Raw genomic sequence first — 20,701 nt, forward strand, 5'->3', positions numbered from 1 at the left:
CCAGGATCTTCTAGCTTTCAGAGTCTGTGTTGAGAGATCAGCTGTTATCCTGATTGGTTTACCCCTAAATGTAATCTGCTTCCTTTCTCTTGTAGCTTTTAAAATTCTCTCCTTATTCTGTATGTTGGACATCTTCATTATAATGTGTCTAGGTGTGGATCTCTTATGATTTTGCACATTTGGCATCCTGTAGGCTTCTAGGATTTGGGATTCTGTCTCATTCTTCAAGTCTGGGAAGTTTTCTCCTATTATTTCATTGAATAGATTGTTTAATCCTTTGGTTTGGAGCTCTGTGCCTTCCTGTATCCCAATGACTCTTAAGTTTGGTCTTTTAATGTTATCCCATATTTCTTGGATGTTCTGCTCATGGTTTCTTAGCAGACTTGCTGAGCTGTCTATGTTCTTTTCAAGTTGAAATACTTTGTTTTCATTGTCTGATGTTCTATCCTCTAAGTGATCTACTCTGCTGGTAGTATTCTCAATTGAGTTTTTAAGTTGGTTTATTGCTTCCTGCATTTCTAGGATTTCTATTTGTTTGGTTTTTATTACCTCTATCTCCCTGTGAAATTGATCTTTTACTTCCTGGATTTGTTTATGTAGTTCCTTATCAAAATGATCTTTCATTGTCTGATTTTGCTGTCTCATGTCTTCCTTGAGACTCCAGATCATCTGAAGCATGTATATCCTGAACTCTTTATCTGACATTCCATCTGTTGCAGCTATTACCTCTTCTAAAGTTGAGTTGACCTGCATTGCTTGTGGTCTTTCTTTCCTTGTCTTTTCATACTGCTCGTGTTTCTTTCTGCTTGGTGAAACTGTTGTGTTTTTGAAATTTTCCCCCTATTTATTTATATTGCTCTTGTATAGTTGGGAAATCTCCCTTGCAGGGTGGGTAGTGGCTGTGCTCCTCCTCTAATTAGGGTGATCTGTCTACCACGCTGGTCGGTCGCAGGTCTGCCCACCCTGCGGGCACGGGTGGTGGCTCTGCTCTGCCCCCACTCCAATTGTGGTGACGTAACTACCATGCCCTCGGGTAGTTGGTCTTCATCCAGATGTGGGCGGCGGCTCTGCTCGGCCCCTACTCCAATTGGTGTGACGTGTCTACCACGCTGGCAGGCCTCTAGGCCTGTTCTGCCGGTGGGTCGCAGGTCTGCCTACCTTTCGGGCTCGGGCGGCAGTTCTGCTCAGCCCCCACTCCCAATGGGGGTACCTGACTGCCTCTCCAACGGGTCGCTGGGCCTTTTCCGGACACGGGCGGCGGCTCTGCTCCACCTCCACTCCAACCAGTGTGACGTGACTGCCTCGGTGCTACGTATCCACCACACTGGCAGGCTACCGGGCCTGTCCCGCCGGTGGGTCGCAGGTCTGCCTACCTTGCAGGCTCAGACAGCAGCTCTGCACAGCCCCTACTCCAAATGGGGTGACTTGGCTACCGCGCCGTCGGGTCGCTGGTCCTGTTGTAGGCGTGGGCGGCTACTCTCTTCGGCCCCAGCTGCAGTTGGGGTGTTGTTATACCACACCGGCGGGTCACTTAGCCTGCTCTGGGCGCAGGCGGCAGCTCCACTCTGCCCCCTGGCCCCCACAGCACCCAGCAGGACCCGGACCGAGAAGCAGTCACCGCAGGTTCCCCAGCCCTGGGCCAAAGCAGCTTCGGGAGCCAGAACCCAGCCTCTCCGATCCTGGCACACGCTCTGCTAGGAGCAGGCTCCAAGGAGCGACCCCCGCGGGTTCCCCAGCCCCAGGCCAAAGCAGCTCCGGGAGCCAGAGCCTGGCCGCTCCAAGCTCTCCGAGCTCGGTGCACGCTCCGCTGGGAGCAGGCTCAAAGACGCAGTCCCCGCGGGCTCCCCAGCCCTGGGCTAAAACTGTTCCGGGAGTCAGAACCCAGCCGCCCCGAGCTCAGCGCATGCTCCACTTGGAGCTGGCCTCAACGCGCAGTCTCCGCAGGTTCCCCAGCCCTGGGCCAAAGCGGCCCCGGGAACCAGAATCCGGCCGCTCAGAGCCCGGCGCATGCCTTGCCAGGAGCGAGCTCCAAGGAGTATTCTCCACAGGTTCTCCAGCCCCGAGCCTGAGCGATCTGTCTGCGAGACGCAGGCAAATACCAGCCTGAAATCACCTGTTCCGTAGCTGAATGAGCTGAGATCAGTAGAAAACAGGGATGATTACATCAGCTCTCCAAGATGGTGGCTGCTGTCCTCCTCCGTGGTCCGACCGGTGTTGAGAACCGAGCTGGACCGCTTCTCTCCTCTGTCTCAAAGCCAGAACTCAGCACTAAGCATGGCCATTGCACCACTGGCAGGAGCCCCCAGAATCCGCATTGCTGCACCCCCGCTCCGGCACCTCGCCGCTTCCCAGCGCGCGCCGCAGACTCCAGCTGCGGGGCGGTCCGCCGATCAGGCAATGCGACCCTCCGTGCGGAGAAATTGCCCACGACCGAGCCCCCGCAGCCGAACTTTGCGATGGAAATCCGTCCACTAGATTCTGGAGCACCTCAATTTCACTGGAAATTCCCAACAAGATAGCCTTCAGCTGTTTCACCTCGTCTTTCTCCCGCACAGTGACGCGGCGCACTGGGGTGATGCACTCCCTTCGCCGCCATCTTCTATTTATTTATTTTTTGCAGTGGTGAGGATTGAACCAAGTGCCTCACATGTGCTAGACAAGCGTTCTACCACTGAGCCACCACCCCAGACCCCAGTTAGTGTTCTTAACATCACAAAGATAATCTGTCTTCATGGATTCCATTGGTCAGAATCCCCCTGAACAGGGGTCAGCCATGGAGGATGCAATTCTCATCAATATAAATATCATAATTGTTTTACCTCCTGTAATGGTGCACAGCACTTGTAGTCAGTCACCTTCCCTACGACCCCTTCTTTGGGCCAATTCCTGGGAGGTGCATTGTTGCCAGATGACAAGCCCAGGGACTCCATAAATACAAGGAAGAAACCAAGAAACACCAGCCTCTCAGACAGAAGGCACATGTGAGAGTGTGCCCCGCGTCCTGCTGTTGAGCAGAGAGGCTTTGGACTAAAATCAGCACTTTATGGTCAAAAAATATAATTGATGGTTTTGTTTACAAACAGCAAAGCCTCTCTGCTTGTCATCTGGCGACAATACAAGTTCTATGCACAGTTACAGGAGATAAGACGACTGATACTTATATTGATGAGAATTGCATCCTCCATGGCTGACCCCTGTTCAGGGGGATTCTGAACAATGGTACTCATGAAGACAGATTATCTTTGTGATGTTAAGAACACTAACTGGGGTTGGGGGTTGTAGCTCAGTGGTGGAGTGTTTGTCTAGCAGGTGTGAGGCACTTGGTTCGATCCTCAGTACCACATAAAAATAAATAAAATAAAGGTATTGTTATCATCTACTGTACATATATAAAATATAAATACATATACATTTTATATATAAAAGAACATTAGCTCATGTTTATGAAATGCCCATTGTAGGTCCCCAGAGCCATAGTAGGGCAATTACATGCATTATCCTATTTAATTTCATTCCTCAATCTTACATGGAGTGAATATTTACAACTCCTACTGTGCAGTGAATGATATACATCTAAGAGAGCTTAAATAATTCCTCACAATCACAGAGCAAACACAGTGATGAACCAAAATTCTATTAAATGAAGTCTGACTCAAAACCCAATTTCTAAATGTTGCTCTCACATTGATACCATGGGAGAGCTGGAAGATATATATCCAAAATAATTATCTTACAGGAGGATTTTAGTAATTATAATGTTAATAATGAAAAATCATTTTTTAAATATTTATTTTTTAGTTTTAGGTGGACACAACATCTTTATCTTACTTTTATGTGGTGCTGAGAATTGAACCCAGTGCCTCAGGCATGCTAGGCAAGCACACTACCACTTGAGCCACATCCACATTTCTTACTGACTGTGATGGTCTCCTTGTTCTATGGGACAGGATTGAGGGCTTACCTCAGCTTACCTGAAAAATCAATTTTGAGATACTAATATGCACAAGGCATTTTTTTTAAAAGAGAGAGTGAGAGAGGAGAGAGAGAGAGAGAATTTTTAATATTTATTTTTTAGTTCTCGGCGGACACAACATCTTTGTTGGTATGTGGTGCTGAGGATCGAACCCGGGCCACACGCATGCCAGGCGAGCGCGCTACCGCTTGAGCCACATCCCCAGCCCCCTATGCACAAGGCATTTTTAAAACATCACAAAAATAGTAATAGTACTAATTATTCATTTCCAAATAAAATGTGTAGGCTGTGGAAGTCATAAATTGACAAAGTGTCAAGACAGAATAAAGTTTCCTTCTGCTGAAACTCCATGTTTCTTTACTATTGTGGAGGAATGAGATGAATAAAGATTACCAAGAAGAGGTGATGAGCCAGGCATGGGGGTGCACACCTGTAATCCCAGCAGCTTGGGAGGCTGAGGCAGGGAGATCAAAAGCTCAAAGCCAGCCTCAGCAATTTAGCAAGGCCTTAAGCAACTTAGCAAGACCTTGTCTCAAAAGAAAATTTAAAAAAAGGGCTGGGGATGTGGCTCAATGATTAAGCACCCCTGGGTCCAATTTCTGGTTCAAAACAAAAAAAACTAATAAAATTTCTTCAGACACTTTGAAAGGCTTAGGAAAGAAGAAATGTTTCCATCTATAGATTCCGTTAGGAAAATTGTAACAAGTGAAAGTCAGTGATAAAGAGAGAGAGATTTCTGCAAAATTAGGGGAAGTCAAGGCTGGGCATGATGCCCCCTGCCTGTAATCCAAGCCACTTGGGAGGCTCAGGCAGAAGGATCACATGCTCAAGGCCAGCCTCAGCAAGTCAGAGAGACATCTCAAAATAAAAAATATAAAAAAGGCTGTGAGTGTAGCCCAGTGGTAAGGAGATCCTGGGTTCAATACCTAATAGTAATAAATAAGAACATAAATAAAATTAAAGAAAGCCAGAAAAATGGTATACATTAAAATGAAAATTGTGTCTTACTTGGCTGAGTTGATCAGTCCTTGGCAGGATTCAATACAGGATGAAGAGCCTCTATCTCAGGGTGATATTGAAAAGAGATAAGTACCCAAGGTGACAGTTGGCTATTATTTGAACATAAAACAGGGCTCCTTCCCCAGCAGGTACACCAGCAATATGGAAGCAGAAAACCACACAGGTGTGTTAGAATTCCTCCTCCTGGGCCTCTCAGATGATCCTGAACAGCAGCTGCTGTATTTTGGGCTTTTCCTGTATGTATACCTGGTCACAGTGCTTGGGAACCTGCTCATCATCCTGGCTGTCAGCTCTGACTCCCGCCTCCACACCCCCATGTACTTCTTCCTCTCCAACCTGTCCTTGGTTGACATCTGCTTCATCTCCACCTCAGTCCCAAAGTTGCTGGTGAACATCCAGGCACAGAACAAAGACATCTCCTACACAGAGTGCCTGACTCAGGTCTATTTTTTAAATACATTTGCTGGAATGGAAAATTTCTTACTGACTGTGATGGCCTATGACCGCTTTGTGGCCATCTGCCACCCCCTGAACTACACAGTCATCATGAACCCCCGGCTCTGTGTCCTCCTGGTGCTGCTGTCTTGGCTCATCATGTTCTGGGTCTCCCTGGTTCATATTCTGCTGTTGAATCGACTGACCTTCTCCACTGGCACTGAAATCCCACATTTCTTCTGTGAACTGGCTCAGCTTCTTAAAGTGACCACCTCGGATACCCTTGTGAATAACATCTTTATGTATGTGGTGGCTGCCCTGCTGGGTGTACTTCCCATGGCAGGGATTCTCTACTCTTACTGTCGTATAGTCTCCTCCTTAATGAGGATGCCCTCCCTTGCTAGCAAGTATAAAGCTTTTTCCACGTGTGGGTCTCACCTCTGTGTGGTCTCCTTGTTCTATGGGACAGGATTTGGGGCTTACCTCAGTTCTGCTGTGATCCATTCTTCCCAGAGAAGCATGATGACCTCCGTGATGTACACTGTGGTCACCCCCATGCTGAACCCCTTCATCTACAGCCTGAGGAACAAGGATGTGAAGGGGGCTCTGGGGAGGATGCTCAGCAGAGGAGCTTCATATCTGTGAGACATTCATTGGCCTCAGGAATAAGAGGTTTTGTGCATACTGGGGAAAAAATCACAATAATTTCAAAATTCTTACCTCCAAATCTCTCAAAACATCTAGTTCTTTCATTTAATCTAGAATTCTATGACTTTACTCTTTTTTTCTAGTTTACACACACCTTTAAACAACACATCTCCTCGTAATTTCTTCAATGGCATCCCTGACTGATCTACTGTCCAAAAACTTTCTTCAGTTTTACCTCTACACTGTTGAATTTTAACCAGAACTGGCAGCACTTAAAGTAGCTTTGTTACCGTAAATGTTTCCTTAAGATCCTTAAGATGTAGATGGTTTACTTAATTCAGCTCTATGGGTTTGCATGTGATTTGTGCTGTTTATGTATGTGTTATCAGCAGTAAATGTTTTACTGCATATAGTATGAATATAGTATGAATGCAATAAATATTAAATTTTGGCTGACATTATAACCGGTAATTATGTATTAATCATGCATTAATTACTTTTGAGTATCTTATGAACATGTTCTATTAGTAATGATTACCATCACCTTTTTAGAGGGGAGAAAATTGAAAATAAAAACAAATGAGCACATACATTCACATTCACACAAACACACACACAAAGAAAAACGAAAAGTCTTTCACAAGATTAAAGAGGAAACAAGTAGGCAAAGCACGCTTGAAACCCAGAGCTCTGACCTGGCCCTCCTATCAGATATAGCATTTCCTTTCTCTCTCTCTCTCTCTCTCTCTCTCTCTCTCTCTCTCTCTCTCTCTCTCTGTCTCTTTTAGTGGTGCTGGGGATTTGAACCCAGAGTCTTGTGCATGCGAGGCAATATCACTCTACCAACTGAGCTATATTTTCAGTTCCTTCCTTTCTCCTTTGAAGTTACAGGTGACCAAGTGTTTTGTTCTGTTCAATGAAATATGAGTGGAAAGCAGCTGGCACTTCTAGGCTAAACTATTTAAGAGCTCATTCATTGTTCTTAATATTCTTCCATTTAGCTGGCGTTTGAGGAAGTATGTGCTGATATGGACATTATCATAAGATCAAACTTATCTGGAAAGTTGAGCTAAAACACAAGGACTCCCCAGTCCATTTTCTGTGATTGGTGGATAATTTTCCTGGGAAAGAAATGATTTGATTTCATTAAGTCTGTGACATTTTACACTGTTTTCTGCAACAACGTAACTTACCTTACCTTGGCTGTTACAGATTCCATGTCTTGAAATCCTAAACTGAAACTCCTCTACTCCAGTGATTTTTTACTTACACTAATGTTGATTCTGAGATCTCCTCTTTCTTTCATGTATGATCCTTCTTGAGAACTGTAATTGAGTTTCCTGTTAATACATACACCCAGGCATGCATAGACAAGAACCTATTCTTTATACTGCTTGTGTTGCTATAAAAAAATACCTGAGATGAGTTTGTAAAGAATGCAAATTCATTTGTCTCCCTTTATTGTGAATGTTATTCTACAAAATGTACATAATACTCTAAAGCTACTGGGTTTTTTTTCTTTTTAATGACTACTTAAACAGTTTCCTTTTTTCCTTTCTCTCTCTCTTTTTTTTCTGTGCTAAGAAGGCACTAGATAATATGAATTTCCTCACTCTTGTACTCAGCAATTATGCATTGTGTTTAACAAAGGTGACACACATTTGGATAACAGGATTTAACAAAGGTGACACACATTTGGATAACACATCTGGTTATTCAGGTTCATCTACATTCATTGAAAAAGCAAACTCCAAGTCAGAGAGATAGCAGGCCTCAGTGATGGAGACCCGCAGGTCGGCGGCTGCTGGCTCTGCCTCGGCCACATGAGGGAGCTCTTGCCTAGGAGAAGGAGCGGAGCCGCCCTCCACCCAGGGAAGGCTCACTGGCTGCAGCTGTGGGTGCCCTTTCCTGAGTAAATGAGCTGAAGGTGAAGTTGGCACAGTTTTCCTGCTTGACCATGGCTAACTTTGGACAATACCCTGCAACCTGAAGGGACTGCGGTCCCATCCTCTGCTCCCCAGACCACACTCTGCCCTCATCTGCGGCCTGCTTCTAAGGTATGTTGGAATTAAGGGGTGGGGGAGTTCTGGAAACCCCGAGAGAAGGTATAAACACCTGGAGTCTATTTAGCTCGGCAAGAGTTTTTCTCCCATGTGCAGAAGACGCATAGCAATCAGGCGTGCAAAGCAAGGTTCTGCTCAGCCTTTATCCCTGACTCAGGCCACCTGGCTGCTGCCTGTGGGTCAGGACTGACCACACAATCTTTGGCGTGGTTACTACTGAGGAAACATTAACTTTAGAAAGGCATCTGGGTTGCAAGAAAATGGCAGCCCAGGAAGGTGAAATTATGGCATTTGCTAGTAAGTGAATGGAGTTGGAGAATATCATACTAAGTGAACTAAGCCAATCCCACCAAACCAAAGGCGGAATATATTCTCTAATATCTGCATGCTAATTCACAATAAGGGGGGGCACTAGAGAAGAATAGACAGATTAGGTAGAGGACACTGAGGGGAGAGGAAGGGAGAAGATGTGAAGATAGGAAAGACAGTGGAATGAAACAGACATTATTACTCTATGTATATATGTGGCAGCATGACCAATGTGATTCTGCAACATGTACACTCAGAAAAATGAGAAATTATGGGGGCTGGGGATGTGGCTCAAGAGGTAGCTCGCTCGCCTGACATGCGTGCGGCCCGGGTTCGATCCTCAGCACCACATACCAACAAAGATGTTGTGTCCGCCGAAAACTAAAAAATAAATATTAAAAATTCTCTCTCTCTCTCTCTCTCTCTCTCTCTCTCTCCCCTCTCTCACTCTCTCAAAAAAAAAGAGAGAAATTATGTCCCATCTATGTGTGATATATCAAAGGGCATAGATGCATTCTACTGTCTTGTATAACTAATCAAAACAAAAAATTTTAAAAATGAAGCTTCCATGGTTTGACAGACTTGTTTTGCCCTCAGCTAGAAGGGGGACTTGGCCTCCATTTGGGTGGCCGTCGGTGGATGTACACATAGAGGGGAACACTGTGTCCCTGGAGTGCTCCTGGTAGATTTCCCTAGGACACACTCTCGTGGAACTGCCCTGACTCTCCTGCTGGACCCTGGCTTTCTGGGCATAGCAGGGCTGGTTCTGTGGGTCTTTGAGCAGCTCCATGTGGCTGGACATCAGATATGCATGCTCCTGCAGCGCCTGCCTGTTCAGGTTTTGGCTGTCCTACGTGGCCACCGTGGACAGAAGGCTAATGGGTCTGTCTCCCCCCGACACCTGCCTGCCACTGCCCTCATCAGAAAGGGAGAAGTAGACGGTATGGCCAGAGGGGACACAGGGTACCCAGCCTTACTCAGCACCCACAGCTTCTCCTTGAGCTTCTCGGTAGAAGAGCTGAAGGTGCTGCTGATGGTGGAAAAGCCTTCCCCTTCAGGATATGGTCCTGGTCCCAGCAAGTGACATGGAGCAAGGTGGCCAGGAAGTCTCTTGAAGGTGACAAAAGTTCTCAGCACTTGTTCAGTCTCCCCAAAGGGACCTGGTGTGCACTGTGCTGTGGCCTCCGTGGTTGTGTTTGGAGCAACTGGGGGCTGCTGCTGCCTGGAGCTTGCTTCTGGCTCTGGGTTAACTGGGGGGGGGTGGTGGCGACCTCATGGGATGAGACCTGGCTGGGCAGATGGGGCAACTTGCTCATCCTGCAGGGCAAAGGGATACTGATCTGTTTGTTAGAATTGAGTTGTGCTCACAGGCATCTGCATGGCCACCTGCTGGTTGGTGCCCTGGATACCAGGGGGTCTTCTTTTGGGTGAAGCCAGAGGTACCCTAACAGTCTTTGGGGCGACTGGTCTAGAGATCTCAGGGGGGATATGGACATGACATGTGTATATAGCTCCTTGCTTGTGGCAGACCCTGCATAGGAGGCAGAGTGAGGAGGAGACTTGGATTTGGCCATCTTTTTCAAGGACAGGGCTTGTCCGCCTACCCTTCCAGTGAGCTCTGAATTTGCCACAATGTAATACTAGTCTGGAATTTCTGTTTTGATGTTCTTGATGGTGGATAATTGCCTCATTCATGGACCATCTGTGCCTAGGAACTTGAATGGGAGAAGAGGGGACTATCTCAGGCCTTTTCGAGCAATGCTTTGAGTCCTTTGGGTTTGGGTTCTGTTATTTTTTAGATATTTGGTGTCACCTAACAGCTCATATGTGAGACAAAGCAAGAAATTTTAGAGAGGAAATGATTGTTAGGAGAACCCTAACCTAAGCCGTGAATTAATCCCAACAGGGATTAACTGAGCAGAAACTGAGGCAGGTAGGGGGTGACTGGAGGAGTGGGTCAGTGGGGGCGGGCCTTAGGGGTGTATATTTTGTCCCTGGAGAGTGGAGGCTCCCTCTCTGCTTCCTGATGTGGTGTCCTGGGCCTCACACGCTTCTGCCACAATGTCGTGCCCCACTCAGGCCCTGAGGAGTCAGGCGCCCTTCTGTAGACTGAGACCTCTGAAATCAGGAGCCCTGAAAATAAACTTTTCCACCTCTAACTGTCCTTGTCAAGTCTTTTGGCCACAGAAGGAAAAAAAAAAAAAAGAAAAACGCTGATTAAAAGAGGGTTCAAAGTCACTGTCCTCGTCTGTAACAGGAGGCCCACAGACCCTATGGAGCAGGGTGTTCCATCTTCCTACTCTTCCACGGCTTCGCCAGTTCAGAGGCTCACTCACTGCAGTAACAAGAGTCACGAGAGTCTCTGGTCCCGTTACTGTCCAGCTTTGCTTTCACTGGTCTCCCAGGGTGTCTTTCAACTGGGCCAGTCTGTGTCTCAGAAGGCAGCCAGATAATACTGGGACCGTCAGCGTTAAAACGTCTGATATCCTAGAAACAGCCCCACTCTTGGGACCCAGGTCTGCAATCAGCAGTGAGTGGCCAGTGATAAGTGAGGCCAGCGCTGCAGCCCCACATTTCAGGAAAGTTCCTGGGGGACCCTTCAGAAAGCAAGTGTTTCAGGTTTGCAATGAGGCTGCAAATGGTCCCATGGCTGTGGGCCCAGCTGACAAATTTGTGCAGATTCTCAGGTGAGATATGAAGACAATCTCCTCGTTACAGGATTGGTAATGTCTTTCCTGCAGGTGTCTGTGCGTCTGTCCATAGGAACACAGGCAGTGTTGAAGAATGGGGCCTGCGGGAGCCCAGGATGGACTAGGCAGGACAGAGAGAGGAGCAGAAGAGCAGCAGAGACCTGCACCAATTGGTGCAGATAATGGTGCAGGCCAGGGCAGGGGCGCCAGCCTGTCCTGTCCACCTGCTCATACCTGATTATATGAATCTCATCTTTAATTCTATTTATGTGATGAATTACATTTATTCATTAGCATATGTCAAACCAACCATGCATCCCTGGGATGAAACCCACTTAATCACCGTGTATTATCTTTTTGATGTGTTTTTTCCCCATACTTGATGTGTTTTTAAATGCGATTTGCTAATATTTTATCAATCTGCATCAAAATACCAATGGCATTCTTCATTGAACTAGGAAAAAAAAAAGTACTCTTCAATTCATTTGGAAGAATAAGAGACTCAGAACAGCCAAAGCAATCCTGAGCAAGAAGAGCAAAGCAGGAGACAGCACAAGACCTGACCTCAGATTATGCTACAGAGCTATAGTAACAAAACAGCATGGTATCATCAAAACAGACACAAAGACCAATGGAATAGAAGGCACTGAGATGAACCCACATACTTAGAGCCATCTGATACTTATAAAGGTGCCAAAAATATAAATTGGAAAAGAAGCCTTTTAAATAAATGGTGCCGGGAAAACTGAACATTCATATGTAGAGGAATGAAACTAGCTCCCTTTTTTGCACAAAAATCAATTAAAAGTGGATCAAAGACCTAGGAGTTACACCACAAGCTTTGGGACTGATAGAATAAAACATAGGGCAACACTCCGTTGGTGCAGGTACCAGCTTCCTTTACGAGACCTTAAACTCAAGAAATAAAACCAAGAATCAACAAGTGAGATGCCATTAAATTAAAAAGCTTCTGCCCAGCAAAGGAAACAATAAAGAATGTGGAGAGCATACAGAATGGGAGAAAATATCTGCCATTTACTCTTCTGACAGGGGATTGAAAAAATGAGTCAAAGAACTAAACATATTTGTGTGTGTGTGTGGGGGGCACTGGCAATTGAACTCATGAACATGCAATGCAAGCATTCTACAACTGAGCTAAATCCCCAGCCCCTAAACAGATATTTCTCAAAAGAAGAAACACATGGCCAACAAATATATGAAGAAATGTTCAATGTCTGTAGCCATCAGGAAAATGAAAATCAAAACTACCCTAAGATTTCATCTCACAGCACTCAGAGTAGTAGTGATCAAGAAAACAAATAATAATAAATGTTGGTGAGGATGTGGAGGAAAAGGTACACTCATACATTTTTGGGGGGACTGAAAATTAGTGCAGATCTTCCTTTCCATGATTTATTTATTTTTGGTTGGTGTTTTTTACATATACATAAAGGTGGAATTCCATGTGGTATATTTATATATGCATACAACCTGACTTAAAAGCAGTATGGAGATTTCTCAGAAACTAGGCTTGGAACCACCATATGACCCAGATATCCCACCCCTTGGTATTTATTCTAAAGAATTAAAGTCATCTTTCTACAGTGATACCTGCATACCCATGTTTATAGCAGCACAGTCACAGCCAGCCCAGATACCCATCAATAGATCAATGGATTAAGAAAATGTGGTATATGTACACAATAGAGTTTTACTCAGCTAGAAAAAAATGAAATTATGTCTGCTGGTGAATGGATGGAGTGAAGGACGTCATGCTAAGTGAAATAAGCCAGATTCAGAAAACCAAGGGTGATTTCCTCTCATATGCAGAAAGTAGTGAAAAATAAAAGGAAAAGGGGGGGGGAGGTGGAGGATTGGATATCAAAAAGATAAAGGGGAGATCAGTGGCATAAAAGGAGATACAGAAAGAGGGAAGGACAGGAAAGGAGAGGAAATGTGGAATAAATTTAGCAAAATCAGGCTGTATGCATATATAAATATACCACATGGAATTCCACCTTTATGAATATGTAAAAACCACCAACCAAAAATGAATAAATCATGGAAAGGAAGATCTGTAAGAGTAGAGAAAGGAGAATAGAGGAAAGGAGGGAGTGAAAGTGGGGTGAGGACAGGGACAGAAATGGAGTAAGTCAAATTTCTTGCATCTATGATTTTGTCAAAATGAACCCATATTATGTTTAACTATAAGGCTCTAAATAAAAGTACGTCCAAGGACTGGGTATGTAGCTTGGTGGCAGAGTGCTCTGTGTTTCATATCCACCACTGGAAAAAAAATTCCAACACATTGCAGGTGATTTCATTCACTTTACTTTTTAATTATTATTTTTTTAGTTGCTGGAGGACCCATACCTTTATTTTATTTATTTATTTTTATGTGATGCTAAGGATCAAAACCCAGTGCCTCACTCATGCTAGGCAAGTGCCCTGCCACTGAGCCACAACCCCAGCCCAATTTCATTCACTTTAAAGAAGCAAACTCACTTCCTTCTCTATGGTCTTTAAAAAAATAATAATGTATCGTATCACTCCTGATTCCTGAACCACATGGTAATCTATTTTTATTAATTAATTAATTTGTTTTAATTAGGTATAAATGATGGCAGAATGCATTTTGATTCATTGTACACAATTTCAGCACAAATTTTCATTTCTCTGGTTGTACATGATGCAGCGTCATACCATAAGTGCAGTCATACATGTACCTAGGGTAACGATGTCCATCTCATTCTACCATCTTTCCTGCCTCCATACCCCCTCCCACCTCCCTCTCCTTTGCCCAATCAGAGTTGCTCCATTTTTCCCATGCCTTTTCCCCCCACCCCCATTATGGATCAACATTCCACTTACCAGAGAGAATATTCAGCTTTTGGTCTTTTGGGATTGGCTTACTTTGCTTAGCATGATATTCTCCAACTTCATTTACCTGCAAATGCTATAATTTTATTCTCTTTTAATGATGAGTAACATTCCATTGTGTATACCACAGTTTGTTTATACATTCATCTATTGAACGGTATCTAGGTTGGTTCCACAGTTTAGCTATTGTGAATTGAGCTGCTATGAACATTTTAATTATTTCCTGTCTTCTACTAGTTTTGATGTTGGTTTGTTCTTTTTCTAGGTCATTTATTTGTTGACTTTTTATTCTTTTAATGAATGAGCTTAATGCAATAAGCTGGTCTTTTGGGATTAGCAGTGCCTTCATAGTGTTCCAGAGATATTGATAGTTGTACAGGAATTCTCATTTACCTCTAAGAATTTTTTTTATCTCCTCCCTGATGTCATCTGTTATCCATGCATCATTCAATAGAATATCGTTTGGTCTCCAGGTGGTGGGGTATCTTCTCTTTTTACTTTTATCATTGATTTCTAATTTCATTCCATTATGGTCTGATAGAATGCAGGGTCATATTTCTATTTATTTTTTGTATTTTATAAGACTTGCTGTGTGGCATAACATATGGTCTATTTTGGAGAAGGATCCATGTGCTTCTGAGAAGAAAGTATATTTGCTCTTTGATGGATGGAATATTCTATGTATGTCTGTTAAGTCCAAATTATTGATTGCATTATTGAATTCTTTAGTTTCTTTGTTTGGAAAATCTATCCAGTGGTGAGAGAGTGTATTAACATCACCCAGTTGTGGTCTATTTGGTTCTTGTATTTGAGAAGGGTTTGTCTGACATACATAGTTGCTCCATTATTTGAGACATAGATATTTATGATTGTTATGTCTTGTTGATGTATGAATCCCTTAAGCAGTATGAAATGTCCGTCTTTATCCCTTTTCCTTAGCTTTGCTTTGAAGTCCACTTTATCTGATATGAGGATGGAAACCCCTGCTTGTTTACATGGTCCATGTGAGTGGTACATTTTTTCGCACCTTTTCACCTTTAGTCTGTGGATGTCTTTTCCTGGGAGATGAGTACCTTGAAGTCAGCATATTGTTGGGTCTTTTTTAAAAAAAATCCAATCTCTCAGTCTATGTCTTTTAATTCATGACTTTAGGCCATTCACCTTCAGGGTTCTTATTGAAATATGATTTGTATTCCCAGACATTTTGGTTTATTTTTGGTTTTTAACTTGACTTGGTTTCTCCTTTAATTAGCCTTTCATTTAGTGTAGTTCCTCCCTTTGCTGATTTTCATTGTTGTTTTTCATTTCCTCCTTCTGGAATATTTTGCTGAGAATGCTCTGATATTGTGCAGGCTTTCTTACTGTAAATTCTTTTAACTTTTGTTTAATCATGAAAGGTTTTTATTTCATCATCAAATCTGAAGCTTAGTTTTGCTGGATATAAGATTCTTAGTTGCCATCCATTTTCTTTCAGAGCTTGGTATATGTTGTTCCAGGATCTCCTGGCTTTGAGGGTCTGGGTTGAAAATCTGCTGAAATATGAATTGGTCTCCACCTATCCCCTATATATGATCTGATTCCTCTCTCTTGCAGCCTTTAAGATTCTATCCTTATTCTGTATGCTAAGCATTTTCATCATAATGTGCCTTGGTGTAGCTCTGCTGTAATTTTGTACATTTGGTGTCCTATAGGCCTCTTATACTTGATTTTCCAATTCATTCTTCATGTTTGGGAAGTTTTCTGATATTATCTCATTGAAGATATTGTGCATTCCTTTGGTTTTGAGTCTCTGTGCCTTTCTCTATCCCAATAAATCTTAGATTTGGTTTTTTAATGCTACCCCATAATTCTTGGATATTCTTTTCTTTGTTTCTTATCATCTTCATTGTGTGATCAACTTTATTTTCAAGATTGTATACTTTGTCTTCATTATCTGACATTCTGTCTTCCAAGTGATCTAGTCTGTTGGTGATGCTTTCTATTGAGTTTTTTATTTTATTTACTGTTTCCTTCATTTCAAGGTTTCCTGATTTTTTTTCAGATTCTCTCTTTCTTGAAATAATTTTTTGCTAAGTGTATTTGTTCCCTTATCTCTTTGTTGGTGTGATTGACAGTTGCCTGTATTAGCTTTCTTATCTCTGTTAGAGTGACCAATTTTTGCCTGTACTTGCTCCTTTAGGTCATTCTTTAATTAACAGATCATTTTATGTGCTAAAGTCCTTATCTGACAGTTCATCTACTGGGCTGTCAGTGGATTCTGTTATTGTAGTACCTTGGTTTGTTTGGGGTACTTTCCTCCCTTGTTTTTTCATGTTGTGTATGTGTCTTCCTTTCTTGCAGTAAGGATCTGAGGTATTACAGTTTCTACCTTATAATCTTATAGTGTCCATGCAGATTATCTGTGTCTCACCTTGGTGTTGGGCTTGTAGATCCTGCCAGTGTCCCATGATGGATGCTACTGCAACTACAGGTGGTGGTGGCAACAGGGGAGGTAACTCAAGGTAGGCAGTGGGGGTGGCCCAAGATGGCTGCAACCACTTTCAGAGATGGGGCTGAAAGAGCCTTATAATGGAAACATCTTCCTGTTTCAAGATGCAGCTGATTCTAGGCCCTGTCTGTTGTTGCAAGGTGGAGGCTGCTGCATGGGGAGGGATATGGCAATGGCTGCAGTGTCCTGAGATGGAGGTGGGATAGGCCTGGGCTCCCAGGTGGGCCTGGGGGGTTGGTGCTGGGCCTGACCTGGACCTGGGCTTCTGTGGGGGTATGTTGGTTGGCGGAGACAGTCCTGGGCCTAACCTGGGCCTGGGCTCCTGCACTGGTGGCAGGGGCTGATAATCTATTTTTGATGTCTTCAAAATAAGTTTGATGACTTTCTTAAATACCATTAATGGTATATAACTCACTTATTGTGATCTTACCTGCTTAAAGTGTTTTTTTTTTTTTTTTTTTTTTTTTTGTATATTCTAGACATGTGGAGACATCCCAATGATTGAATGTTGGACATTTATCTCACTTCAAAGAAATTCTGTCTTATGTTTCATCTTTATCCTTTAAAAAGCATAAAATATATAAAACGAAATTAAAAAAAAATTTAAAATAAAGAACACGAGAAAGCTTAATGGAAAAAATTTAAAGTTATATTGGTAGGGTTATATATTTGATGTGCATATACTATGTATGACAATTTTTATAAAGTATTGCAATTGTAGGGATAAAGTCACTTTTGACTCAGAATTCTATTTACAGTTTTCTCACTAACTTGGACTCTAATAATTAGCATGAATTTAACACTATGAATGCTCAGTGGTTCATAAAAACTTCACGGATTCTCTGGAGGAGATCCGTCACAGAGGAATGATTCTTGGGTTTGCTTCCTGATAGAAATTAAACATTCTTAAGGGGACACCTTGTGATTTTTAAATCAAACCAAAGAAAAAAGAATTTTCCTGGCAAGGGATCAATCCCTCTTGCCCTCTTTCTGCCAACACACACACACACACACACACACACACACACACACACACACACACAATATTGACTGAAAATTTTCTAATTGCTATCTACTCTGTACCCAGGGGAGCTGAATTACTTGCAAAGACACAAGAATAATAGACTTAATGAGGAGTGCTGAGAATCCAACCCTTGAGATGGTAGAAATTTTAAGCATGCCCTTCTCTTCCCTTATGTACTCCTCTGCTCCAAGCTTCTGTGAAAACGCAAGTGGGCTCCCTGGAACCGGCTGTGCAGAAGGGATGTCTCCGGTGGTAGCCCTTGGAGAGAGTCAGCATGTCCAGTGTGGCTGGTGCAGCAAGAAGGGAAAAGAGAAGATGGGCACTGGGCTGTACTCCAGGACAGTGACCCTGGGACAGCCCAGGGTAGTCAGTCTATGAAGGCGCAGGTCCTGCACATGCAAGGTACTTTATTTTCCACTGAATCATCTTTTCAGGCTCCCATTCTGCCTCTTTCCTTGCTCTCTGGAATTCTGAACCTTAATGCAAGAGTCTGAAATGGCCATTCCTTGAAGGCAGTGCTTTCTGGAGAGTCTCCCTATCTCCTCCACTCCCTCCCTGGATGACAGGTCCCTATTAGATTTCCTCTTTCAATTCGTTTATTTGCTAACTGCTCACTAAGATCCCTCCGGCATGAGGTTTTGCTCTGATGTGACTTTTGTAATCTACCGATGCTGCTGTCAGACTGACTTAATTATGTCACTGAATCTGCACTGAAGCTCAGATTGTGGTGACTGTCATTGTCACTCTCAGTGCACTTCAGTAGCCACAGCTACAGTCGTGATTATTTGTGATGTGGTACTCAGGACAATTCTGATCTCATCTCAAGAAAATATTGAATGTTCAAAGTTGGAGTACATTCTCTACGGATGTTTATGAGGTAAACACAAATATCACAGTATTTTATTGTAGATTTCCTATATTCTGTGGGTTTTAAATGATCACTTTTTATTGAGTTAAAAAATTTTCCTTGGTTTCTACATGTCTGAGGATTCTTTGTCTTGCTGTTAAAAGAGCATCATAAGCTGCTGAATCTTTTCAAAGATGAAAGTGTGGGCCTCACACACTCTGTCCCTGCTGACCCTCATCCCCTGCTCTCCGCCACACCAGCCTCTCCTAACCCCTCCCAGTGTCAGCTTTCCATTGATAGGACAGCCACACCTTCTCTTCTCTCAGCCTAGATGTCTCTTCCTTCCTTCCTCTAATTACCATCACCACCCCCACTTCAGCCCAGCATCCCTTTTTCAAAGAAGACTCTTCTTCCCACCTTCATAGATAAAATTAATATAAAATAACTTTTTTTTTTCTGTACTGAATTAATTTACATTACCAGGAATTCATAATACTTATTCTTTTTTAACATTTACTTTTAAATCATCAATTTATCTTTTAATTTTTCCAGGATGACTGATTTGTATAATGCTTAAATATTTGTAATAAAATCCATCAACTATAGATTTTGTTCATTAAATATGCTGATTTTAATAAAATACATCTCCAATCTAGAGCAGGGACACCAGAGCACAATCTCACACATTCTTGTGTGTGTGTTTCTGGTCCTGGGGATTGAATCTGGGGCACTTTTCCACTAAGCTACCTCCCAGCCCCTTTTATTTTTTATGTCCAGGTATGGTCTTGCTGCATTTCCCAGGCTTTTCCTGCCTTTTAGAATATTCTTGCATCTGAATCCTCAATAGCTGGCTGCAATGTGGGGGGCTCCTATCCAGGAAGCAAGGTTCAGGGTTCTGGCAGTTGAAAGAAGATCCGAGGTGCAGTTGGGATAGTAGACAGGCCTTATTCAGAGGTGGCAGCAGCCGTTCCCCCCAGGCCATGTCCATAGGCCTTTTTCTATATTCAGGCCAGACAAAGAAGGCACAGTGCCAATAGGTTACATTAGTGCACACATGCTCACAAGAAAATGTTTATGACCTTGAGTACATAAACTGAGCCAGGGTGTTTATGACCTTGGGTACATACTAAATACACCTCCCTCCAAAAGCCTTGGAGAGGGAGCCTAATTATAGCCATCAATCCTGAGTTACAAGGGTGCACCTCTGCACAAGCTTTGTACTTGAAGTTAATGGTGGTGCCTTCTCTCTCTTTTTTTTTTTTTTGAGAGAGAATTTCAATATTTATTTTTCAGTTATTGGCGTACACAACATCTTTGTTTGTATGTGGTGCTGAGGATCGAAACCGGGCCGCACGCATGCCAAGCGAGTGCGCTACTGCTTGAGCCACATCCCCAGCCCCTGGTGGTGCCTTCTCTTTCCTTCTCTTGTGTATATAGTCCACACACTGATTCCTCTTTTGGAAACCTTCACCTGGCAGCAATTCTCTGAAAGGAGCCATAGGGAGCTTCATTAGTTTGAAGACCTGTATGCTGTTAAAAGAAACAACTCAGATGTTGTATTCATGATGATTGTAATTTCATCCTTCATGGCTGCCCCAGTGAAGAGGGGTACTGACAAACAGTAGCTAGGCAAGACAGATGCATTGCGACGTTTAAGAACAAAAGCTCATACTTACAAAATGTTCATTGCTATGTCATGGGAACCGCAGGAGAAAAATTACATGCATTATCTCTTTTAATTTCACTCTTCAATCATACCATGTAGTGAATATTCATGATTCTTACCGTAGAGGTGAAGGATATCCATCTAAGAGAGTCTAAATATTTTGTCTCAAGACCACACAAATGCTAAAGTCAAGGGTCAAAATTTTTTTTCTGATATCAAATCTAGAAATAAATAAGGAATAAAAAAGGGGGATCTCATGAAAACTGAAGGGAGAACAGTAAAGCAGAGGAAGGGGATCAAGGGAGAGGAAGGAGGATGAGAAAAGGGAGGAAGAGAGGAATGAAATTGACCCAATTATGCCATCTGCCTGTGTGACTGCATCACAATAAGTCCCACGTTTATGTGTAATTATAATGCAGAAGTTTGGAAAGGTAAAGGCATATGAGGATCAGTAAAGTAGACGGGAAAAGTTGGGGGGAGGGAAAAAAGGAGGGAAAGAGGAAGTCCTGGGGAAAGAAATAGAACACATTGTATCCTATGCATTTATGAATACACCAAAGGGAACCCCACTAGTACGTGTAACTATAATGCACTAATAAAAAATTAAAGTAAATAAATAAAAAACCCCACACAGAGGGTGTGTTGATAAACCAAATTC

The 20,701-nt window shown here is 43.1% G+C and overlaps 1 protein-coding gene and 1 pseudogene across 2 annotated transcripts in view; one reads left to right on the plus strand and one right to left on the minus strand.

Annotated features, from left to right (window-relative positions):
• Nucleotides 1–20,701, minus strand: part of LOC308645778 (olfactory receptor 7D4-like) — an 89,900-nt pseudogene that overhangs the window by 53,919 nt on the left and 15,280 nt on the right. The gene's annotated exons all lie outside the window — the stretch shown is intronic.
• On the plus strand, nucleotides 5,126–6,073 carry LOC308645951 (olfactory receptor 7D11-like; the record flags this gene model as incomplete). Its single annotated transcript, XM_081288402.1, has 1 exon — nucleotides 5,126–6,073. The coding sequence occupies exon 1, from the start codon at nucleotides 5,135–5,137 to the stop codon at nucleotides 6,071–6,073; it is 939 nt and encodes a 312-aa protein (XP_081144528.1). The 5' UTR covers nucleotides 5,126–5,134.

Source organism: Spermophilus citellus, assembly GCF_964194105.1.
Source record: "Spermophilus citellus genome assembly, chromosome: 3".
NCBI classification, from domain to species: Eukaryota; Metazoa; Chordata; class Mammalia; order Rodentia; family Sciuridae; genus Spermophilus; species Spermophilus citellus.